The sequence below is a fragment of the Brienomyrus brachyistius genome, chromosome 2 (genome assembly GCF_023856365.1).
Source record: "Brienomyrus brachyistius isolate T26 chromosome 2, BBRACH_0.4, whole genome shotgun sequence".
Lineage (NCBI taxonomy): Eukaryota > Metazoa > Chordata > Actinopteri > Osteoglossiformes > Mormyridae > Brienomyrus > Brienomyrus brachyistius.
The window spans coordinates 14895854-14921879 of NC_064534.1; the positions used below are offsets into that span (position 1 = coordinate 14895854).

Sequence of the window (26026 nt, forward strand, 5' to 3'; positions counted from 1 at the left end):
GCACTGAGCATGTTAAAGGCACGAGAATTTTCGGGATTCATAAAGTTCCTATTTTATGTTATCTTTTATCTTGTTTAGTGAGTGTCTTCTTGATAAGATTTCATCAAATGTTGACCATGGCTTACAATAATCAATTTGTATCAAAGGAATAGTAACATGCAAATTCTATATTCACAACAACATGATGTCCAAGCAAGCAATTACTCTAAGTTTTGCCAGAATACAGATAGTATATGAAATTGGATTTAGTAGGAAGAGGTCCCAATTAATTATCATGTTATAAAAGCCATTATTACATAATGACCATTTAAAAGCTAAATGGCATATTTGGCATTTCAGGAAAAAAACAACTGCTCAAAAGACCATCTGGTGAAAGAATATATGAACTGAAAAAAAAGAGTTCAAGTGTTGTACGACAAAAACGTATATTGTAATTTATTTCTGATTGACTCTACTGCCCCCTTTTGGATGTAATCAAAGCAACACTTCAAAGTATACAAAAGAACTTGTTTTGTGTGACTAGTAAATCAATTGACTGATAGGTGTCATGCCCGGCTCGTCTGCTCCTCGTGTGTGCCACGCCCCCTGATTTCCCACGTGTATTACCCTGATCGTCTCCAGCTTTGTCCGTTTCCTTTGATTAGTCCATGTGTATTTAAGTCCTGGTCTGACTTTTTCCCCTTGTCCGTCATTGTTGTGCTGTTGTGATATGGTGAGGATTGTCTCGGTGTTACCCGTTTCCCGTATTAAACCCCGAGTTTACCCCGATTCCGACCCGTCTGCCTGCTACTTGCACGCCTGCCCGGACGATCGCCGCTCTCCCCGCCGTGATCATGACAATAGGTATAGGTGTATCTATTTTGAATATAATATACAATGTATTTTATACATAAATTATTATGGCAAAAACATTTATAATGACAAAATAGTAATGTAATGAGGGAGCTAAATTGTAGTCTGAACCCGGTTGTAAAAGTAGTTTTATCTGAAGTTCAAATTTATCCAGTGTACTTCAATATCTAGAATAAATACACTTCTCATTATTAATGACTTATTATCAATGAGTGTATTTTTCTACTTATAATTATTGAATAGAGTACAATGCATTTAAGTTTCAGTCTGACACTCGATGTGCCAGATGAGGTGAAATAGTGTCCCATTTTTTAACAGTGAACAAAAAACAGCACACACGGTAGGTTGTGTGTGCAATTACCATAAGCTCCAGCCCCCCTCCCCAATCAACCTCAACAAGGATAAGAGGACGGAAGATGGATGGAACAATTAGGATACAACATTAATTTTGTTTCTAATAAAAGCAGAGGAGCATGACTGGAACATGGTCTCTGAGTCGCATGAAGAGGACATTGAGGGACTTTTGTGTTGATAAAAGTTTCCACAAGGACAACAACACAAACTGTACTGTAGGTCGTAAAAGAACTGAAGGATCTACTGAAGGAGAACAAGAAGGCCTTCGGTTATGGAGAAAAGGAGGAGATCGGTTGGGTTTAGGCTGAGATGAACGATCAGCTCTGTGAGCGGAAAATCCCCCACAAGGACAGGCAGATGCGCAAGCTACTGAAGAACAATGTAAAAGTCGTGTGGATTTGGGTGAAGACTGTCAGCAGCTACCTCCTGGCTGGAAAGCTGGAGGGGTGAGGAGGAAAACGGACAGGGCTGAGGAGCTGAATCTGTTCTACAGGACTGACTCTTACTTGCCAGTCCTGAACCCTCCAAACACCACTAGCCTGTGTGTTGATTGGGGGATATTCAACCCCCCAATGCCCCCCTCCCCCCCCACTTTCATAGTCCCAATGACTTTCTTATTGACGTCACTATATCTGAGGTTTCCGTCTCCACCTCAGTACCCTGGGTGGCCACCTCTACTGACCAGATGAAATATGATCTGAGGAAACTCTGCTGGAATCTTCCCAGCTAGCTCTGTGGGGTCCTTCAGTACTTTCTGTCCATCTCCCCATGCCTGCAGAAGGTGACCTAGCTCTGTAAAGCATCCTATGTGGTTCTTGTGCCAAAGATGGGGCACACCATCTGCACTGGGGCACCTCAGGGAGCCATCCAGTCTCACTTAATGTTCATCCTCTAAAAGATTAACTTCTAGTACAACCCTGGCTCATGCCACAAACAGAAGTTCTCCGACTCCTCCATTGTAGGCAGCTTGGTCAATGGAGATGAGTCAGAGTACACTAGTGAGGAACCACCTACAACTGAACATCAACAAGACAAAGGAGTTGTTGGGGGCTGTCTAAAGTGCTAAGGAACCAGTTAGGAGTTAACAGAGCTGGTGAAGTGCTACAAGTACATGAGATTTACTTAGACAGCAGATTCAACCGACCACACTGATACTGTACAAGAAGGACCAGAGCAGGCTTATGTTTTTTTACATGTTTTACCAGTCCATAATATCCAGTGTAATTCTCTATGCTGTGGTCTGCTAGGGATATAATGGCAGTTCATGTGATGCTGAATTGCTAAACAAATTTAGCGGGAACATCAGGCCCGTCAGAGGACTGATGGAAGCAGCTGTAGCGAAGATAATGGTGTAAAATTGAAGAACATCATGAACAATTCCGCCATCCCTTCTGTAGGACCCTCTCTTGGCGCACCTTTAGACTGTAGCCACCAGGGATAATTGCAAAATGGGGGGAGGGCATCTCAAGAGGAAAAATGTAGGCTTTCACCTGCTTCTTTTTCAGTGCCCAATAACACCATGTTTTCTTAAATTACACAATAATTGTGGCTATTTCCTGTTACATCCACACTTTGTGTGTGGAGTTCTGTCGTTCTCCCATTGTCACATGGGTTCCTTCCATGCTGCTAAAAATGTTTCACCTTTAGCTTCTTTTCTTGCTGATTCCACCTTGTAGACCAGTGTTTCCCAATCACTGGGGAGCTGGGAGGGAGCAAAATCGTTGACTGTCTGTGAGTCCCTGAGGATCAGATTTGGAAACACTGTTATAGACATATTGATTTCAGCGAGGTGGATGGGGGACAACCGGGAGGGATGGAGTACTAACTATACTTGGGCAGTATTATGGTAGTAGCAGCATTTTTGTTTGCTCTGTCATGATGGAAATAGTTACTGGCACGGCCAATTATACATATAATTTTTATACATGTAATCATTGTCACACATATAATACTTATACATCCATCCATCCATTTTCCAAACCGCTGGAAGCAATGGGCAGGGAACAACCCAGGATGGGGGGCCAGCCCATTAAAGGGCACACTCACACACCATTCTCCTACGGGCAATTTTAGCAGCTCCAATTAGCCTCAGCATGTTTTTGGACCTTGGGGGGAAACCGGAGTACCCAGAGGAAACCCCACGACGACATGGGGAGAACATGCAAACTACACACATGTAACCCAGGCGGAGACTCGAACCCGGGTCCCAGAGGTGTGAGGTAAAGTGCTAACCACTGCACCACAATGCCGCCCCACATATAAATATTTTGTGTTTAATACCAAATGCCATGGTACAATGTCTGGACAGTATTAAAAATGAGAGACTGCCCAAGTTTAGTGCTTTGTGGGGAAGGGCTGGTGGCACGAGGTTTTGTTGAACTCGAGGGGTGATGGTGCTGGTAGTATGATTTTCCTGATGCCATTTGGATGGGGGAAGTTAATGGGTATGCAAATTTTAACATGTGTCGGCGTTAAAGAGCTAATTTTCCATTAAGTAATTTATAATTTGAAGTCACATAATTTACTCTTCATGTACAGACAAAACCATTGTCTATAAGGTAAATGATCAAATACTAAACTGCATGTAAAATATTATGGAATACAAAGCTGGAAAACACACACACACATCCATCCATCCATTTTCCATACCCAACTGTCCTATGCAGGGCTGCAGATCCCAGAAGCTACAGGTGCAAGACAGGCGATAACCCAGGAAGTGGCGCCAACTCACTGCAGGGCACACACATCAATCATTCATACACATACGAGTTGTGTACTCATATATTTTTGGTATCCATGTCTAAAACAGACATGCTAACACTAGCAAAGTTAAACAGTAGTAGCGTTATCATAATGAGAACGGTGTTCAACCAAGTTAAGCAGTAGACCGATGAGAAAAGGAGGTCAATGAGAACTACTTATATTGTTCTGACGAGTTGAGCTACCTATGGAGACGTACTATCTACCCTTTTAGCGCATGTGCAGTTGCACCGTTACGGTTAGGGTAAGGGTTTTAGGGTTTTTTGGTAGTGATGGGATTTATGGCTCTTTGAGGGGATCCGGATCTTGGCGATCCGTTCCTTTCAAAGAGCCGTTCAATAGAACGGCTCTTTTGGCTCTTTTAAAATATTTAGTCAGTTTTAAGAAGCCAGCTTGGGGGCATCTCAGTTTATCCTGGAAATAATCACTGGGAGGAATGATGAGGTGAGATTTGTAGTCAAATAATTAAAACTCAGATATCACACACCAATATCTGAGTTTGAATTATTCTGAAATATTGATAATTACCTCATTTGTCACGTGTGGACTATATTCCATAGGGTTGCACAACATCCCTCTGCTTAGACAGTGACATCACTATTTTGGATTTACCTTAAGTGTGTGTATGCGTAAAGCTAAGTTGACTTATGTTATTCATACAATACCTACTCACAAATAAACATCAAAAACAAAGCCGGCTGCAATGAATTTCTGTGTAAAACAGCTTTTACTACAAACACTTCCACACAAGAACATTGTTATCACGGCAGCGTGCACAAGTAATGGCTCCGCTCCTACCCAATGACAGAGGCATGCAGGGTGTATTTCCACTGGAGCACTCACGTGAAGGATGCGTGCACAACTATCATCATACTGTTAGGCAGGAGCACCCCTGCGCTGGGTGCGCCCCTCCCCCTATAACTGTTCTGTCTCGCCGAGGAGCTAATTTGTGTGCATCTGTGTGAAACACGCATAGGAAAAAAAGAACGACAGAAAGAACGGCTCCCCCCCAGCCGCGACTCGGCTCCCATCGTTCATGTTTATGAGCCGTTCAAAAGAATCGGTTCGTTCGCGAACGTCACAACTCTATTTTTTGGGGGTTAGGGAAAGGGTCAGGGTTAGGGCTATCGATTAGATCAACTCGACAGAACAAAATTCGTTATCTCTCACGAGAAAACGGTTTAATAGCTATACGTTACACACACACACATATATGTACAGCTAACATAACACAAACCCCCAGCAAATTTTTTCCCTAGTGTGGACATTCGTGTTAAACGTAACGGCGTAAGGACCAATGAGAACGACGAGGGGCGATCCCTGGAGGGCGTTCCTGTTTTTACCGGAACGCCCCTCCCTCTTATCGATCGCGCCGCCGGAGTCTTACCGCCAGTTTTAAGTAACGCTGGGTGCTAACGCTGTTTTGTCCCGGACACGTTTTAAACGACGTTTCAGAAGGTATCCACAAACAATGCCGCGCAAAAATAGCTGTCTGGATATAAGTGTAAGACTGAAAATTGTTTCAGGAGCATTTTAAGGTGGTTTTTAGGTTACTTTTTTTTCGATGCCCAGTGAAATAGCTTATATAAATAATGCTACCTTTATCCAGGGCCTTATTAGGAGGGTGGGGGTTGGATGGGCTAAATTTTGTGTTGGGTCCTTACCTATAGGATAAAATGCTGCTGTAACAACAAAATGAGCATCCCCCTCCTCCACAAGTCGGGGCCCGGGGCTACAGACCGTTAGTAAGGGTTAAGTCCGGTCATGCTTACGCTATATTGAAATATTTGGTTCGTGGGAAATTTTATGGATAAGCATATGCAGAAGGCTTGTAATTTATGATAGTACAGGGTTGTAGTAAATTGGATAGTTTATTAGAAAATAAAATTAACCTCTCACTATTTAACCCCTCATCTCTGGGTTAGGCGAGCTGGTTGTGTGATTTTCGCCATTAACGCGACAGAAAGGTAAGACTCCAGTCTTTCACTAATGACAGGTTTAGCTAGCGATTCGCTAAGTTAAGGACTGGTTGAGCGGTCTTTAATTTGCCCGATTGTTTAATTATTTTATGTCTCCCAAATGTTTCTTTTTTTAGTCTGCACATGGCTACTTGGCTAGATTGTGGCGTTTTTATTTTTGAGTGTTGTAAGGGAGCGCGGTGTAGTTGTAAAATCATCTCCACATATTAGAGAGAAAGCCACGTGTTTTAATTAAGCGCCTCATATTAGGATGAAAAAAGATAGCGAAGACGGATCATAATCATGCGATTTAATGGATAAAAATGTATCGTTCAATTTTAATGGCCCACAGCCTGTAAGACCACTGGGTAAAAATGATTTTTCAGGTTGTGTTTTTGCGACGGTTAATACCTGATTAGTCGACATGTAGGAGTTGTATTAAGCTGCATGCATATTACGTCACAATTTGTCATACGTTGCTCAGATGCAGAAAGTTTGGTGTTTCTTTTCAATGTTAAATAATGTTTTATATAAAAATTTTTTATCGAGTGACTAGGACCACAAATGGCTGTATTTTGTTAATACATAAAATGGGTTGAGCCGGTTTTTCATAACATTTGAAGGAAACAATCTACCACCCCTGTTGACCATAAAGTCTAAATATAGTCTAAATATCTTCTGTTTCTTTACCTTGATTTTTACAAACTGAAGATATACAAAAGAAACTTAGATTTGGGTTGTAGTTGCTGCTGTTACTACTTGTTCCCCGTAAAATGGCTTCCACCTCGTTTTCATTTATGCATACTTTGGACAATGATGTCAACTTAATACAATCCATTGCGTTAACTTATATGCTAACTATACTACTGAGGTAGAAAATCAGCTGTACTGGTTCGAATGTGAGGTAAAGCTGAGTGTGGTTCAGGTGGAGATTATCATTTGCGCCTTTTCTTAATGTAGTCGTCAAGTATTTCCCAAGTAATGTCATTCTTCTCAGCAACTGAATTTTAAATGGAGTTTTAATTTAATCTGGGACAGGAAATTCATACACTGTATGAACAAAAGTATTGAGACAACTGGCCATTACACCTATAGGAACTTTTCTGACGTCCCATTCTATATCCATAGGCATCAATAGGGAGTTGGTCTCCTCTTTGCAGCTGTAACAGTTGCCACTCTTCTGGGAAGGTTTTCCACAAGTTTGAGTGGTTATTCTGGGTCAGTTTAAGTTCAGGTTCAAGTTCAAAGTATTATTATCATGTGTACAAAGTAGTGTACAGAGTGCAATGAAATTCTTACTTGAATGCTTCTTCTGAGACTAGACAATTAAGAGCAGTGCCACATTACAGTAACTAAACAGACAGTCAATATCTGACAAATAACACAGGCTATTGACAGGCTGCCCATGAGTAACCATGAGTGCAGATCTGATTTTTTTTTTTTAACAGTCTAGCATGTGTGTCGTGTTAACAATATTGCAAATAAGTTTGTTGAACACACTTTTAGTATACTGTATATTGCCCTTTATATTGCACATAGTGAGCGTTATTATTATTGCATATTACACCACAAGAAATATTTGGTGCAACCATTATGTTTTACTAGATTATTAATGTATATTTTGCTCAATAGCTATATGTTTCATGGATTATTACCATACATTTAGCTCCATAGCGACATGTAAAGGTCAATTCATAGGTCACTCTTCCATGAGTGGTTTCGGATGGGGATGAGGGGAATGTGATTTAAATTTCGTCATTGGGAGTTGGCTGTTGACGACTGTGGTTGGTGTGCATGTAGGCCGTTTTTACGTCTAGTGGAAACCTTGCACATCTGTATGCATCAACTGCGCATGTGCAAGATAATTGATTAGGTATTTCCAGTGGGTGGCATTGTGGACTTTCACAGATCAGCGGTCAACAACGAAAGAGTGAAGGAAGAATTGTTGCTGTAGTATTAGTCATGGTGAGCAGCTGTATGGGGAGGGTTGGTGGTAACTGCATATCAACTTTTTCTTGCAGTCCAGGCATTATACCGAGGTGTATGGTATTTTAAAAAGCAGCAGTATTGCAGCATTTTGAAATCTTAGCAGCAACATTTCATTGGGTGGGTGGGGCACCAGGCTGGCGTTCGCGTTGGATGGGATGCCAGTCCATTGCCAGCCACATACATGCACAGGCTCATACACTGTGGGCAGTTCTGAGATGCCAGTTAACCTAATTGATGTAGCTTGCAATGAGAAACAGCTGTTCTGTAATTTACTGCATTATATAACAGAAAATGTTTAACATGAGGAAAAAATGGACAGATTTAAGTTCCATTATTTTACAATTCTATTTTCTGGATATGATATTAAATCACATTCTGCATAATGCAGGATATATCATAATTATCTTTGAATTTTTATAATTTTTTTTTACATTTTAATATTAGTAGTATTGACTTTGGCCTGAAACAGAACTCTCCAGTGGTTTTAATACTACTAATGCCATAACAATATTCTATCTCTATCTAGTTGTTATATGGAGAATAAAAGCAATTCATTATAATGGTAATTGTGACGGTGTTATTCTGATGATCATTGTTTCGTTGGACAGAGATGGACCCCAACAAGCCAAGACCACCAAGGCTTGCGGATGTGACCCGCCTACCCTGGCTGCTGCAGCAGGCCCGGGGCACTGGGCGGGCCCCTGGAGTGCCAGATGTCACTCATGCACGGGGACCGTTACTGCCAGACCCAGGCATTGGGCGGACTGCGGGAATGGCTTTTTCAAGGGGGTTCCTACCACCGCAGTATGGAAGGGGGCCTCGAGACCCTGCAGGAGGACCACTTGTGAGCTTTGCTAGGGGACTGAAGTTGCAGTCGGAGGAGAGCGAACTGGGCCGTGGCCGAGGTCTTCATCTCCGTGCTGGAGAACCGGAAGTCGGGGTTAGAAAGGAGGCATCCATTCCAGGACAGGAATCTGGCTCAGGTCGTGATGTGAAGCTGCAGTTACAAGGACAGCCTGCGGCATCAGACCTGCCAGAGGGCATGCCGAAGTTAGAAGCAGAGGAGCCGGCGCCGTCCCAAGCGAAGCAGGTGCGCAGCCCATTTTGCTTCACCTTAGTGAAGTGTACTTCATAGGTGACCTTTGTCCACCTTTGTATTTTGACATCTGGCAGGCCAGTCTGCTCTCCTCTGAGTCGTCACTGGTGTCTATGTTTCGGGGGATGGGAATTGAGCCTGCGAAGACCTCTTGGGGCAGAGGAACGCCATCTGTGGGTGAGTTTCTGTGCATGTGAGGTTTTAAAAACTCCCAAATGCATAACTCATTTGGTCGAGGCCAGTAGTTCTGAATGTCCATATTATTAATGGTTCTTGGCAATTAGGATAGGAGATATGACATCTGGTCTTTTCCATCTGCATGGAAAATTAAAAATGTATAAATTGTGACATGTAATTGACAATCACTAAATTTAATACCGAAGGTCATTTAAAGTCACCTTTTTCTACTATGACAATCCAGGCTTGACTTAAAGCATTTAGCATGAGAAGTTAGATAAAATGAACCCGGGCATCATTCAGGGTTTCAGAGTATTTGATGGATTTTTCAGTGGAGTGGGTATAGAGTATAAAATGAGGCGAGGTGGCAAGAACATTTTTTGCATAGCTTGGAATCGGGAGCAAAATTAAGCTCAGGTTCAGCATTGATAGGCACTTAAAGAGAAACAGACATACAGCATGTAGATGCTCTTCATACCTTTTTGAAATACAGTTACTTGTTGCTGTGTCATTGAAACATTACGTGAAAATATTTCTGCCTTTCAAAGAAGTGTTGGTTGTTTTTTTTTTTTTTTTTTTTTTATTAAAAACGAGTGGTTATTGGTTGGATCATTGTACACTCTACAATGGACGTAAGCCCAGAATACAGTAAACTTTAAGATGAGTTTCTCCTACCTCCTGGGGAAAACAACCAGGGGGAGATCATAGCGAAACCAAGTACCCTCTGATTGTTTTGGAGTAGCCGAAATCCTTTTTGCCAAAGAAAGGTCCATTTGTAGATATTCCCATAATATCACAATTTCTGTCCAGTTCTGGGCTGTATGGTATGGCGCCAAGAAGAGAACCTCTATTCAAGGAAGGCTACAGTTAGGTTTCTTTAGTCCAAAACAACCCTTGAGGGATTCCATAGCCATATGGGAAAAGTTTTTGCGGCCTACTGAAACCAAGAGAATTTCTGGCCTTCTACAAAACATTGACACACAAATTGGTCAGAACAACACCGTGCCAACTGGCCAAGGCAGCATGCTGTTTTTGGGCGTATCTATCTTCATCCCCTGGGGCACTCTGTAGGGCAGCTGGGTGACCCCGAATTACACTGAATTCTTGAGGAAAAACCCACAGCCCTGCCAGAACTATTAAAATCTGAGATAATGATCTAAAGCACACTGTAGACACAGCAGTGTAGTTACTTGAGCAACAGGAAGGTGCTGTAGTGGCTGTAAGATCCCAGACCTTAGAATGGAAAACTGGAGTGACATGAATTCATCAGTCTTTCTGAAATTTGGATTTCATAAGGTAGAATGAGAAAATGCTCTAGGTGTGCTATGTTTAAAAAATGTCTACCTAGAAATATGTGTACTTGTAATTCAGGCAAAGGTTGTTTGTACCAAAAATTCTGAGATGTGTGCTCTTATCCAGAAACTGCTTACATTTCAGATGTCACGAAGTGCACTCTCCCAAATTACCATATAAATAGTACCATATAATTAATATTGTAGAGTTTAATTTCTGTGGGTCTTTTTTTTTTTTTTTTTTTTACGTACCTTACATATTTTAAAATCCATAGCCCTCCTTCACCTTTGCCAAATAATACTTTGTGATGTGTTCCTGTCATTTTATGGTAAAGCTTTTTTGCTGAGGCTTTTCAGGAAGTTACTTGATGGCCATGAAAAATGGAAGACAACCGTCTGTCACTAAGCACATTTATCAATAAATCTAAGTATATATGAAACTGCACGTTTTCAGCACTGTCGCAATACCTGTATAGTATTCATATTGAAGAGTCTCGTTTGCTGCATGTTGTTTTTAGGACGCAGTCCTGTGGCAGAACCTGGCCCAGTGCGGGAAATATCCAGGAAGGCAGGAGGCAACGGCGAGGACAGACCTATAGAGGTGGTTATGGGACGCGGCAGGTATGGGTCAACGATGTTAGCTGTAGTCAGTGTGTGGCATCTGTGGGGAATTAAGGAAAGGGAATAAAGATCAATTGGTGTTTGGCATGTTTGAAGATTACAGCCTAAAATAACCCAAGCTTGAGGGGCTTGTTTCATGTCAAGCTCTCCTTGCTCAATACCTGCTACTTGATTGCTTGCAAGCCTTTATAATTGAATTTCCATTGACTTTTGTAGGTGTAACGGTTGACCGAAATTCACTGGGTCATGCACTTAGTCTTTGAGTAGAAAGATGTTAGTCTTTATTTTTTTAGTGTTTTTGTAACAATGGTTATTCTCTATTCCAAAGAATATTATATTTAGGTGGCACAAAATTGTTTCGCAATAAGATTGTTTGACGCATGAGAGATTTTGAGGTATTTATGGAATTTGTTTGCAGTTTCCTTGGGCAGGATCAGTCACAAATGGTTGGAGTTGGCAGAGCAATACCCTCTTCCGTGGCCTGGGGTAGAGGCTCCATAGCTCCCCCTGCTGGTTACCTTCTCTCTCCGTCTCCTGCTGTTCCCACACTTCTGACTGCTCCATCCCCGAAAAAAGAGGTTCCAGGTGACCCTTCCACTATTCCCACAGGAGAACTTCAGATGGAGTCCCCACGGTTAGTTGTCTGAGCCCCAGAACAGTCATGAAGTTGTTATAGTCATAATCTATCTGCATATTAATGCCAAATGTTCGTGCCTAAAATATTATAATGTAAAACAGTCGTTAAATCTCATATGGTGTTGGTCAGGACTTTCCCTTGTGATTCTCCAATATAGTGAGGCATTGCAGAAGAAAGGCTCAATGGGAAACACAGTTCCGATTGGCTCAAACCACATCCCCATTCGCTGTAAGAATGAGGCTGTGTTTCAGTACAGTGTGACCTTCACGTGAGTGCTTGAAGTGCTGATTTTCTTTATTAGCTATACATATTGATTAATCTCTGTATACCTAATAAGCTTCCGTTTTTTGTCTTGGTTCTAGTCCAAATGTGGAGTCCATTGGCATGAGATTCGGCATGATGAGGGAACACCGTCCCATCACCGGGAATGTGGTAGCCTTTGATGGCTCTATTTTGTACCTCCCTGTCCGCCTGGATGAGGTGTGTCATTGCTGTCATCACAATTTCTTTTACTTGGCATGGAATGGAAGGAACATCCCTGTATTGCAGCTTCTGGTATTTTTGTAATAACTCCAGATTGTCCACCTGAAGAGTGAGAGACACACTGACAAACAGGAGATTGACATCAAAATTCAAATGACCAAGATCCTGCCCCCAAGCTCTGACCTCTGCATCCCTTTTTATAATGTGGTCCTCAGAAGGTAATGACAATGTGCAAAAGGCTTTGTACTGCAGCTGGCTATGGTAAAATGCTAACAATGTTGTGCATAATTTCTTTTACTTTAGGGTTATGAAAATCCTGGGATTGAAACTAGTGGGACGGAACCATTTTGACCCCAGATGTGCTGTCGTTCTGGGTAAACAGAGGCAAGTGGCTGTGTAAATATGTTGGGTTCTCAATTTACACAAAAGTATATTTCCCTCTCGCTGTCCCTAGGACTTGGATGCCTGGAGAGACTTTGGTGATGGATAATGGATGGATGTTTTCCTTCAACCCCATGTAATTTAAGTTATACGTGGTATATGGTGTTATTTTAAATAGCAAATTTTTAAGTTTGTGTAAAACAGGAATCCACAGAATGTAATTCAGTTTGGGGAAAAATTAAACATTATAGGTATCATTTTGTTCCTATGGTCTGTTTTCACTGTAGGCTGCAAGTATGGCCTGGATTTGCAACCTGCATCAAGCACACTGATGGAGGCTTGTACCTTATGGTTGATGTGACTAGCAAGGTTCTCCGAAATGACACTGTCCTGGATGTCATGTGAGTTCATCTAAGCAGTGGCATCGGCAGACCCCACCATCCATAAACCTGCTAAATATAGTGGCTGGAATCAGATTTTTAAGCTGTTAGCGTATGATTTTCCCTTTTTCCCTACTGCATGGACAGGAATGTGATTTACCAGCAGAGCAGGGAGAGCTTTCAGGATGAATGTTTGAAAGAGATGGTTGGTAGCATAGTCATCACTCGCTATAATAACCGCACGTACCGCATCGATGACATAGAGTGGACCAAATCCCCTAAGGACACCTTTACCTTGGCAGATGGCTCTCAGACCACCTTCATCGATTATTACAGGTACTCCACAAATAGTGGTAAGGTATCACCTGACATGGCGGATTGGTGAAAGACTGAAACAGGCACCTAAACTTGAAGAACAACAAGTTTTTTAGGGATCCAGCATATTCCAAATGACCTGCATTATGCGTCTTGTATTTTACAGCAAAAACTATGGCATTACTATAAAAGAACTGGATCAGCCCCTGTTGGTGCACCATCCAAAGGAAAGGTCAAAGCCAAGAGGCAAGGTAAGCCTTCCACAGACCACCTAGCAACGTGTTCATTTTTATGTTGTAGGGTTTAAATTTTATGCATAAAACAAAAATAAATTCCATAGTAAATTGCCACAATACAATTTCCTCAGATCTATAAATGTAGTGTAAATAAAAATCATCGGAAAGCGCTGTGCACAAACCGTATGTCCAAGACCAAGACCTGTATACAACTGAAGCTTTTATAAATGTTCTGGTGATCTGTCACTACTTTTTTGGGGGGGTAGGGTGATAAATTTGGAACATTTAACTTGCTGGTGTACAAAGCTCCCCATGGAGCATGAAATTGCCACATTTTTCTGGTATTCCCTTTTAATGGTAACTGATGTAAATTTTTTGCCAGTTGATAACTGGGCAGATACTACTTCTACCCGAGCTCTCTTTCATGACTGGCATTCCTGAAAAGATGAGGAAAGATTTCCGAGCCATGAAGGTAAGATGCTTTGGATAGTTCTGTTTCCCTCACCTTTGCAAGATCTGTCTGTGATGAGGAGTGTGGAATCTTTATTGTATTTTTAAAGAACGTGTTGAATGTGGTGTGCATTTGTCTTCACCTAGGAATTGACGATACACATCAACCTAAGTGGGGAGCAGCACTCCAGTTCACTCAAACAGCTTCTGCAGAACATCAACTCCAACCAGGAGGCACTGACAGAGCTGACCCGCTGGGGCCTGGAACTCAAAAGTGACATACTAATGGTGCTCCATTCTTTGCATATGAAGTAACTTCAGGCAGTGCCTTCAAAGACTCTGTGGGTTTTTGTATTGAGCCTTTGTTTGTAACAAAAATATACAAAATGCGCAATACACAATACAATTAACACAGAGACACATTGGACTCTGATCACCGCGCTTTCAGCAAGCCTCCCCTAGGTATAAACAAAGATTTGTTTTCTTTATGGTCTCCCCCATCTGTTATATTCTCTTTGGTGATAAGTGCTCTTTGCAAGACTGCTGCCCTGCGTCACTGGCCTGCATTTTCCATTCTTGGCAGACTGAAGGAAGGATGCTGCCCTTGGAGAAGATTTGCCTGCAGTCAAACTCCTTCATAACTTCTCCAGATGTCAGCTGGTCCAAAGAAGTGGTCCGGGATGCCTCTATCTGTTGTGTGAGTGTTCCCTTCCCTTGGTGGTGTCTGGCTGTTCTTTGTTTTGATGCATATTTTCACATTGAAGACTGTAAACCTCTAAATATACTTCTTATGATTGAGGCACTTTTCAGACTGGTAAGTGGAACTGGGTGCTGGATGAACTCACTGAACATCCTCAATAACACTATGAAATGGTAAATGTGGCAGAAAAGTTGTCTCTCTGGTACCCTCATTTTCTTATTGACGAACATGTCAATGCACGTTGTCCAAATCATCATGTAAGGTAGGCAGATCACAAGCATATAACCGTCAAGGAGCTAACTAGGGTTAAGTGTAGCTAGGCTGTGGTTCCATTTATTAATCGGTATCAAGTGCTAGTTAACACTGGAATGACATGAATAGTGATACTTCATTTTCCCCATGGAAGAAGTCCTTAAGCAGGGTCAGCCCCTGTCCAGAAACCCTGGAGCAGTTATGGGTATGAGCCTTGTTCAAAAGCCCAATGGCAGCAACAGACTTTTGACCCTGGGAGTAGAACCAGCAGCCTTCATGTCATGAGCACGAAGTCCTACTTTCTGAGTCGCATGCAAACTTGAGCTGCAAGAGGTATATCAGGGGTAGGCAACCCTGAGCCTGGAATGTCAGAATTTAGCAGGTTTTCTATCCTACCTGATGAGTTACTATCTGCCTGAGATCAGGTGTGGTTCATCAGAGACCAGGTAGGATGGAAATCCTGCTGGACGCTGCCACTCCTTGATGGTTTCCTACCCCTGAGCTATACATTATGTTACCAACATAAGAACTTAACTTACATTTGAAGAGCTCTCTTTTCAAATGGTTCTTTTAGTTGGTCATATTAACAGAAAACACTCGTTTTCAATAATGGATCAGACTAGTTAGGCAACTGGTCAAAGTAAATTAATCTTGCGCGCAAAAACGTGGAAAATATCGAGAACCGATTCCTTTGGGAGAGTACCCTGCAGGTTTTGAAACTGCTTATGGCAAAGTACTAAATTTAAATTTGGGAGTTACAATATGACGATGAGAAACCCATTGAGAAACCTAGATGTATTTGTTACTAAGTTAAATGTTTGGATTATTATACAAAGTAAGGGTGCCAAGACTGGCATGAATATTGTTAAATTCATCATATTTTAATAATGCAGTTTATCAAAGGTGTTGATGTTAAATATTGCTGACACCACAACTAACCACAATAAAATTCTGCCTGTTTATCCATGCATCTGTGTTCTATAACCAACTGGTCATTTGTGGTCAGCCTAGAGCTTCTCGCTGGAAATATAGGGCAGGATGCTGGGGACGTTCTGCGTGGGATGCCGGTCCATTGCAGCGTACACATGTGCACATAATTATATCCTGAGGGCAATTTACAGATTCCGGTTCACCTAACAGCTTATTTTTGGGCTGTGAGTGGAAGCCTACATGAACCCCGGAACATGCACACTTCAAATACAAAACCTGGGTGGGAATTGAACCCATAACCTGATGATGTAACACCACAATGCTACCCCATTAGTCACCATGGTGCCCTATTTATTTTAATTACCAAAATCTGTTCAAATCATTCTTAACAGTACAAACCTATTGACCCATAAGTTATTTAAAAATGTAATCGAAATTCCTCAGATATGACAATATTTTTAGAAACAAGTCAACTGTCTCTCACAATGAACTCTGCTGCCTCTGAACTCTGTGTGCGTGTGTGTGTGTCCCAGATCCCTTTAAACCGCTGGAGCATCTTCTACCCAAAGCGATGCGCCCAGCAGGTTGAAGAGCTGGTAGTCACCTTTGGGAAGGTGGCTGGGCCCATGGGCCTGCGACTGGATCGGCCAATCTACGTGGAGGTGAAAGATGACCGCACGGAGACCTACATTAAGAGTATCCATTCCCAGCTGAACAGTGAGGTAAGCGTGGGAGGGTTATGGGGATTATTTAAGCATTCGGTTGCTGTGTTAGGATGTTTTCGTTTGGCTTGATTTTTTTTTTATTAAGAGACCTTGCAGAGAGCTTTTGTGCTGGTATCCTGTTCAAAGTTCATCCAGTTCATTCTTCCCTGGACTACTACTCTATCCTGTTAGCCCAATGTGCAGCTGGTGCTGTGCATCATCTTTGGGAACAGGGATGACCTGTATAGCGCTATCAAGAAGCTTTGCTGCGTTAAGAACCCTGTGGCTTCCCAGGTAACTTATGTTCTTGCTCTTAATCCTTAATCTCAGCCTGTTTTGTGTTTTTTTTTTTTTTTTTTTTTTTGTTCCTTTTCAGTGTCTCTACCTTCATTTTATTTTATATTCCTGAACATTTAATTTTCCAAAGGATCTTTTCCTGAAATGTTTCCTGTGACTCTTAGGCTTTTAGTGTTTAAGGCTTTATTTAAAATGGTTAATCATTGCTGATCTCCATGTAAAAGCAGTTACCTCTGACATGAAACATGGTCATATCTATTAAATCACATTTGTTTTTTGTTGGACTTATTTTGTTGTCCATATCTCTGTGTTTTCCATCAATTTTATTATCCGTTTCTCTTGTGTGTGACAATGATCTGACATTTAAATCTTCCTATATTTTGTTTCCTCCTTGCTGGCCGAATACTACAGGTCATAAATGTGCGCACAATCTCGCAAAGTCAAAAACTGAGAAGCATAGCTCAGAAGATCTTGCTGCAAATTAACTGCAAGCTGGGAGGAGAACTGTGGACTGTGAATATTCCTTTGGTTAGTAGCATTATGGGGTGAGAGACTGATTCATTACCAGCCAGCCACATACAGCTACTTGCATCCTTCGACATGGTATAGGCCAGATTTTTGGTAGATTCATATGAATTCTACCATCACCCTTTCAGAATAGATTTGTACAGTGCTTCTTGGGATTGACTTCTGATAGCCCTCCCTGATCTGAATGCTGAATGACAGCATGGTATTGCGTTTACCAGCATCACTAGTGTTCTGTTTGATTTTTTTATATATATAATAAATAAATATTATATATATATTAAATAAATATGAATTTGCAAGTATTTATTTATTTTTTTTTCCAGAAAAATCTAATGGTAATTGGAGTTGATGTTCATCATGATGCCAGCAAGAAAAGCAGATCTGTGATGGGATTCGTGGCTAGCCTGAACAGGTAAAGTATTGGTCTGGCTAAGGTGCCTACTTCTGTTGCATCAGATCAGTTGAGGAGTTGCCCGTTTCCTCCCACAGTTTATTAACTCGGTGGTATTCAAGAGTGATCTTCCAAATGCCGAATGAAGAGATGATCAGTGGGTTTAGGGTTTGCCTGATTGCGGCTCTGCAGAAGTACTATGAGGTGAGACTTTTCACTTCTCAACTTTGAGGTTTGTAGTTTTGAATAATATTAGTGTAGCTGTATTTATGGCTATTTGTGGTTGAAAAATGTGTACATTTCTACTTATTTTAAAGTGACTAAGACGAATGATTAGAACTGAACTTAAGGTCCCTCTGTGTGGTTGTCAGTTTTTTTCAGCTGAAAGTCAAAACTAACTTTGTGCCATAGTTTCAGGTTGCTTGGTCCTTACTGCAGAATGTGGTTACCGTAAGGCTTGTATCCCACTCAGTCAATCTAATTTTTTGTTAAAGGTTTGGTTGCAGAAGTTTGTCATCTTAGAATATGTCCGAGGCCAATATGTCGCAGCGTCTTGGGATTCTCGGGGTTTATTAACCTCTTCATGCTACTTTTTATCTAGTTTAATCACAATATCTCCCATCACAATACGCATTTCATTAATATTTTAGGCATACTACTAATATGCTTATCGAATTGTGGTCAAAAATAATGTCCGTATAGTGTTGAAAAGCTGGCTTGCATTATATAAAGCCCTGTATTACAAAATTAGCAACTTGCTGAGGAGGGAGCAAGTGTAAAACATTTCAGACCACAACCTCATACTTGTGTGGAAATGGTGCTGACTCTGATGGTTTTCGCGCTGCATCCTGATGGACATAATATTTAATCCTCCTGACTGATGTAACCTACTTCCATAAGGCATTAGTAGCAACACTGTTTGCGTAGCAGCAGCATGTGTAAGCGTACAAGCTGTGGGCATCAAGTTTACAACCCTTCAGAATACTCAACTGGTTGGTTGAAATAATCTTGGTCTGGATTTTTACTTTGTGGATCCACACAATCCAACTCTAAACGAGAAACTGATGTCAACCAACTGGCCAGTCACACGAAGACGTGTATTTCTGGGTGTAACGGTTTTCCTGACAGATGAACCACAGCTTCCCAGAAAAGATCGTGGTGTATCGGGATGGTGTTTCTGACGGCCAGCTGAAGATGGTGGAGCTTTATGAGATTCCACAGCTGCTTCAGTGCTTTAAGACGTTCCCGAATTATGAGCCCAAGCTAACATTCATCGTAGTCCAGAAGAGGGTGAACACCACTCTCTACTTGTTGGGGGGAGCTGGGTGCAGCACCCCACCCCCAGGGACAGTGTTGGACCACACAGTCACCAGCCGCGAATGGTCAGTTCTTTGGTTACATTTCTGGACATTTATTCCTTCACACTTAAGCATGTGCATACTTAAAAGGCATTAATCAATGCCTTTTATCTCATCCAGGGTGGATTTCTACCTGATGGCTCATCACATTCGACAGGGCTGTGGTCTGCCGACACACTATGTGTGTGTGTACAACACAGCCGGCCTCACTCCCGACCATTTGCAGAGGTGAGCTGTGCTTTGAGGTGTGCTTTGGCATAAGCTCGTTTTCAGCACGAGTTGTATTTTAAAAACAAGACTGCATTTTCCGCACTCTGCGAGGCAAATCCCAAACTTAATCTGATGGGGGTTTTTTTTCAGTAAACCATTTAAAACTATGCACTTCTCCCTCACAGTTTAATACATAGTAACCACTGCCCACAATTTATTAATTTATTAAAACAGTTTAATGGTGTTTATGAGGGTTTTAGATCAAATCTCCTGCCTCAGCATATCACTGTGGCGTCCTTGAGCATGGTTCATAACCCCAGTTGCTTCAAGGAATCTGCCTGGTCCTGCTTTCTTATCCTTACTTCGGACAAACGGATTTGTCAAATAAATGTAAATGTTGCACATTGTGGTTATACACATATTGAAAGTCATGTAAACGTTTCCCAGAAACTTGTACTTAATAAGCCATTGGAAGATGTATTTGATGTATGAATCTGTATTCACTTCAAGACCATTAAGTAGCCAACATTATATATCTATGGAAAGTCACAAGTCCACTTTTCTGAGGTAAAGCTGTGACTCGGTTAATAAGACCAGAAACACTAACCATTGGATGGCGGTATTACACCTAGAAAATGAACGATGTGATTAGTATAACACAAATGTAATTGAAATGATCCCCCAGCAGTAAAACTTTTAATTCAATTGAGGGGAAAAAATAGCAATTCCCAGGCTCCACTAGCTGTGCCACTGTCAGAAACGTGCACTAGAAACATCACAGGAAGTAGATGAAATAATCAGCATGTATTTATGATATGATCAGTTTTAATTGTGCCTCCTCTGAACAGGCTGACCTTCAAAATGTGCCATTTGTACTGGAACTGGCCCGGCACCATCCGTGTGCCGGCACCATGCAAGTATGCCCACAAGCTGGCCTTTCTTTCTGGCCAGTACCTGCATTCGGAGCCCGCCGTTCAGCTGTCTGACAAACTGTACTTCCTGTGATCAGCACCACACTTTTCTCCGTGCTGTGGCTGTTCTCCAGTTTTGTCTTTTTTTTTGTCTGATGACTGAAAGAGTTCAGTTTTATTACTCATTTATTTGGTTTGACTCCTGCGTTGCGGATTTGATGCTGTTCAGCATCGTTTTACTTTATGCTAGCATGCTAGCTTTGTGATTTTTATTCCTGTGTTTCTAAAATGTAGGTTCTCATGCTATACTTGATGCCTAAATAAGTATCAAACTAATATTTCAGCTGCTTCTTGACAAGTTAAAAATTCTTAATTTCAAAGCCTGTATAAAACTTCTATTAGCCACACATGCATAAAAAATTGAACTAAAAATTAAATGTTAATGGTCAAAGTAAATTCAGTCTTGCACCACCATTTGCGGCCAGTAAGTGTAGCGCAGTGTCAACAGATGATGCGCTAGTCTCCCAGGAGAAAATCAAAAAAGTTGCACACGATTCATTGTGGTAGAAAACAGTTTCACATGTCACTCTGGAATCTCTCATGAATGTCTCCGTGAGTTCAGATTCGGTCATTACATTGGCAGTCGCATTTTGATAATAGCAGTATTTCATTGAACAATCAGGCAGCCACATAATATCCTAGAAGGGTATTATAATCCTGAAAGGCTATTGACAAAGAACTGCTGTAACATGGAAAATAAATGTACTTCCAATTAAGTAACAATTTTGAAATTACCTTTTTGTCTGTATAAATGTGTGTACCCAAGATTTGCCTGGAGCACATATCCTGCAATGTTACAAAGTCTCAAGAAACCCTTACTGGCTCACTTAGGGCTACAGTATATACTTAAGCTAGTGTACAGTGTACTCTCCATTTGGTTAGGACAGTGGTTCTCAAACTGAGTCCTTAGGACCCACTGTCCTGCTTGTTTTCCACCTATCCCTGCCCCAGCTTCTGATTACCTGGATCAGGTGTGTTCAGTCATAAATTTCATATGTAACTGTACACAACTGGATTCACTGTGCGAAAATTCGGTTAGTTTAGCACAGTATGTAATAAACCCCTTGTTTCCAGGCAGGAAATAACCAGAGGTAGGGTTGTTGAACGGGGCACTGGAGTAAGCTCTGAATTAATTGCACCGTGTGGTGTTTATGCCCATCATTGTGAAGTGCTTTGTGAGGTTGTTCCTGGCCAGACTGAAAGCCCTTCCTTCCTTTACCCTGGACCCATACCTACCACTTTCCCTTCCACTCTAACAAGTCAGCAGATGTTGCTGTCTCCACTACAGGACACTCAGCTCTGACATCTGGACACCAAAGATGCCTACATCAAGGTGCTGTTTGTGGATTTCATATCTGCATTCAGAATCAGACTTTTGGACTTTGTGAATTGGTCACATTGGTCACAATGAATACACTTAACATTTGATTAACACCGTATAAAACCTAAACATTACAGAAGATATGCAGGATTCAGTCAAAAAAATACACAATCTATTATACATGATATAATGGAAGAATGATAGGCTGTTCACTATACAAAAGTACCGTGGAACAATTATTGCTCTGTGATTTAGTTACTGTGAATACCATTTCTGATTAATAATGGATATTGCCTTTCTATTGTGACCAGGACGAAAGCTCCCTTCCTTAGCCAGCGTGCATTCAGTTCCTGGATTGAGGGGGGGTTGCAAATCTGCGTATCGTTTGCTCTTTGATTTTTCCGTTTCGAAATAGAATCGGAGAAACAGCAAAAAGGAAAAAGACAGGTGTCGTTTTTCCCTTTTAGAACCAAAATGGAAAGTCAAGAAATCAGACTAATAATGGAGCAGTGGTTTTTTCTCTGACTGGAAATGTAGTAAAGCGGAACAAAAGAGGACCAGGTTTAACCGTTTTTTCACTTGTCCGTGGATTTTCGCCAAACCTATGTAAATCTGGTATCATTCAAATCAGGAGACAGTCCTGATAATTATCCAAAAAATACAAAAGTTTCTGTAAGGTACGGCCACCAGCCACACCCAGACCGTACATGGGCCACACACACTTCAATCAGACAGCTATATCTCAGGCCTGCTTCAGCCAATCATCACCAAACTTGAAAATATCCTTTAGGACGGTACTGGGGAAGAGCCCTCAAAATTTGACACTGAATAGGTCAATAGGGGGCGCTACAGCAATGTAATATCCTTTGTACTGTATGTTCTGTGAGTCATGCCAAATCAAGATATATGTATTGTCCAATGACAGTCATTTTCATTTCCTTGTTTAAAAACTCAATAAATTACATATTCCTATAACTCATAGAATCTCCACTCCACCTAGGTAATTGTGGTAGCAGGTGAATCAGGACACTGCCCTTATGGATGATTCATTAAAAAAGCTTGACCTGCCTGTACAGTAAGGCCACCAGCCACACCCAACCTGCACCATTTCCATGCCCATTTCAATCAAGCAGCTTAATCTCAGGCCTGCTTCAGCCAATCCTCACCAAATCTGACCCACTAATGTAGCACTGGACCTCAGACAGACTCTCCAACTCTTGTGTCAATCAGTCAAACGGGGGCGCTACGGCCACGGTACATGTATGTCTAAGACCCACCTTGGCTAATTAAGCTGAAATGTCCTCATTTTTCATAAATCTTCAAAGGTTCATCACCTTTCCCTTCAGCTGTCTCCATGTTTTTAATTGCCTGTCATTTTACAGCCATTTGACTTTTACAAATTTATCAAACTTCAATGATACTTCAGCCTGTGCAGACCAGAACGATTTCAATGTTTGAATAAATTGACCAGCAGGTGGAGCCAGGGCTCCATTTCATAAATGCCAATCAATACTTTCCGGCCTTCTCATGTTTAAATGAACACCCTAGAAAAGGACGAAGCATGATATTACTACTGTTGCATGTAGTAGTTCCCCAACTCAACACTGCTGTTAAGAATATGCAGCACAGCCTACGTTCACACAGCCAGTATAAACAAACTTTAACTTGTAAGATCTAAACTTATCACATCAGGTCAGAAGGTGCCTATTTATACCAACTACTCAGACCATCAGACCCAAACCAGGCATTCAGTTAGGCTCAGGGACTCCACCACAGGGTTCTACATTCTGTCCTACATCTACTGACCTGTTAGACCGAGACTCAACAATTTCCATCCTGATTTCTACTTACTATTCAGACCCAAACCAAACATTGTCAGGCTCAGGCACTCCATCAGTGGGTTCTACACAATCTCCATCCTCATTTCTAGCTACTACTCAGATTATCATATACGCAAACCAGGCATTCAGTTAAGCTCAGGCACTCCACCAGTGAGTTCTACACAATCTCCATCCTCATATCTACCTACCACTCCACCAACTGTTCTGTTCTACAGTACATCTGTTGACCTGTTTGGCCTACAGTCAAAAATCTCCATCCTGTTACAAGACTATGTAGTTCTGTCTGACTCCTGGCCCTAGCCACCAGTGACAGTCAGTCCTTCCACATTTCTCCTCTACTGTTTGTCTGACCAAGGACGATCATCCTACGCTTTGGACCTTTCAGTGACTGCAATTACTAGTTTTTTTTTTTTTTCTTTTTGCAGTGTCTGACTTAAAGGACACATATAGAGGTTGTATAAGAAGGGCCCTATGGTAGATCCTTGTGGGAACTAATGGGTGTCCACCTCAATTTTTAACTGAAATCAGAGGTGGGCACTCCAGTAGCACATAAATAGACTTCAAACTTGACAAACTCATGAACATAAAGAGTCTCTCAATTTAATGAGGTCAACATTTCTTCAAGACCAGAGCACAGATAAGCATAGTTGTCTGAATAGAAACTATACATGTTTAATAGTACCTTTAATAATACAGACACAGTCGCTGCTCGGAGAAAAATAAAGTTACCAGATGTGCCGCATTGCGCACGACAAATGATTTTGTACCGTAAACAACCTAATAGATTACTGACGCTGATAATAATGTTGAATCGATAGGTTTTTTTTTATTACTTAATCCGTTATTTGGAGGATTTATAAAAAAATCTTTAAAGATAAACCCATAGAACTCAGGAAGTTGCATCACAAATATTGAGATTTTGTATTAGCAGTCTAAAACACAAAAGAGGGTTCACTTGTTTATTGTCAATGTTTCTACGCTTTATTAAAAAAAGTCGGACAATACACAGACCATATACAGGAAGTCAGGTCAAGAAACTAACATTTATACATGATATTATTGATGGTGCTGTTTTGTACAATCGATTGTTGCAACAGATTGTTGTACTTGTTTAATGTACATTTGCGCTGATATGACAAGACATTTCGTGCATTTTGCCTTTATATACTATATTCGTACTACATTTGTGGTATAAAGGTTAAAATGCACGGTAATTTCTTGTCATAGCAGCGCAAATGCACATCAAATATGCTTTTGAACATATCGCTTTTGAAAGTGGACGCGTCCTTACATACTAGTTTTAAGTGAATCCCTCTTTATAAATGTTCATGCAGTACTGTACTGTATAGAGTAATAATCAGAATAGAGGAAATCAGATCAAATATACATTAATTAGGTTTACATTCTCTAAATTCGGGTAATTGCTTTTATTTATTCTGAATAATGAAAAGGTTTAATGGAAGCTTTGATAACTTTGTTTTAAGTAGTGTAATTCCGAGACACGCTGCCGTTTCCACAGCCAAAGTTCTCGTACAGGGTACAATACGGAGCGAAACCGTTCGTTAAACAGTTTGGTCGTTGAGGAGTATCTGTACTTGATAATATTGAAAATGAACAATCAATAAAACTGTTTTGTTCCCTGTGACAGAGTGTTTTAGCACAACTTACAGATGATCATAATTAGGCTTGGGCAGTATTACTGTAATTTGAGTTATTTACTGGCTTTTCACAGTAATACGTGAGTCGTCAGATACAGTACACACACGGTTGGTAATTTACACAACACCGGAGACACGCGTGGATCGTACAGGGTGCACATAAGACACAGGCAACACACACGTGGCAATAGGGAATACAGCCAAACCATAACAACAATACAAGGGCTATTTACAATTACATGCGCAGATAACCGCCAGTGTTACAATTCTGCAATATACTGTGTGATGAAAAATTACATACAGCCTAAATCTCAACACAGCTGATGGCCATTGCAATGTAACAATTGCGTGTGTATAACATGCGATGTCAATATTAACATTGCACAGGCCTAATATCCATCCATTCACTAGGCCCACATGTCCTAGAGTCATGGGAGTACAGAACCTATTCCAGAGGCTATGGATGAGAGGCAGAGAATAACCCCCCCACACACAGGGGACTGGGGTGTGGGGAAGCAGAGAACCTGGAGGAAACCCCACCACGACATGGGTAAAAATACAGGCTTCATGGACATAGTGCCAAAGTCAAGGCCCAAGCCCTGGCCCCAGGGGTGTGAGGTAACAGTGCGAAGCACTGCACCACCCCCATAATATAGTATCCATCCATCCATTTTCCAAACCACTTATCTTTCTGGGTCGTGGAGGGTCCGGAGCCTATCCCGGAAGCAATGGGCATGAGGCAAGGAACAACCCAGGATGGGGGGCCAGCCCATCACAGCAGGGACGGATTATGGGTTGTGTGGGCCCCTAGGCAAAACGTTCGCGAGGGCCCCCCCCCACCACCACCAGCACCACCACCACAACCACCACAATTCAAGGGTCCT

The 26026-nt window shown here is 41.5% G+C and overlaps 1 protein-coding gene across 2 annotated transcripts; it reads left to right on the forward strand.

Annotated features, from left to right (window-relative positions):
• Window positions 1-5194: 5194 nt before the first annotated feature.
• Window positions 5195-21056, forward strand: piwil2 (piwi-like RNA-mediated gene silencing 2). 2 transcript variants are annotated; one of them, XM_049004347.1, is made up of 24 exons: window positions 5195-5424; window positions 5892-5933; window positions 8522-9003; window positions 9087-9186; window positions 10997-11099; window positions 11518-11733; window positions 11894-12004; window positions 12099-12216; window positions 12313-12437; window positions 12523-12603; window positions 12888-13001; window positions 13128-13316; window positions 13462-13546; window positions 13914-14003; window positions 14129-14269; window positions 14565-14678; window positions 16397-16585; window positions 16760-16861; window positions 17276-17392; window positions 17716-17804; window positions 17882-17987; window positions 18912-19165; window positions 19262-19369; window positions 20200-21056. In XM_049004347.1, the coding sequence occupies exons 3-24, from the start codon at window positions 8524-8526 to the stop codon at window positions 20354-20356; spliced, it is 3189 nt and encodes a 1062-aa protein (XP_048860304.1). In that variant the 5' UTR covers window positions 5195-5424; window positions 5892-5933; window positions 8522-8523; the 3' UTR covers window positions 20357-21056. The 2 variants fall into 2 exon arrangements, with proteins under 2 accessions (XP_048860304.1, XP_048860295.1); XM_049004338.1 differs by lacking the exon at window positions 5892-5933 and having other exon boundaries at window positions 5199-5424.
• The last annotated feature ends 4970 nt before the right edge of the window (window positions 21057-26026 follow it).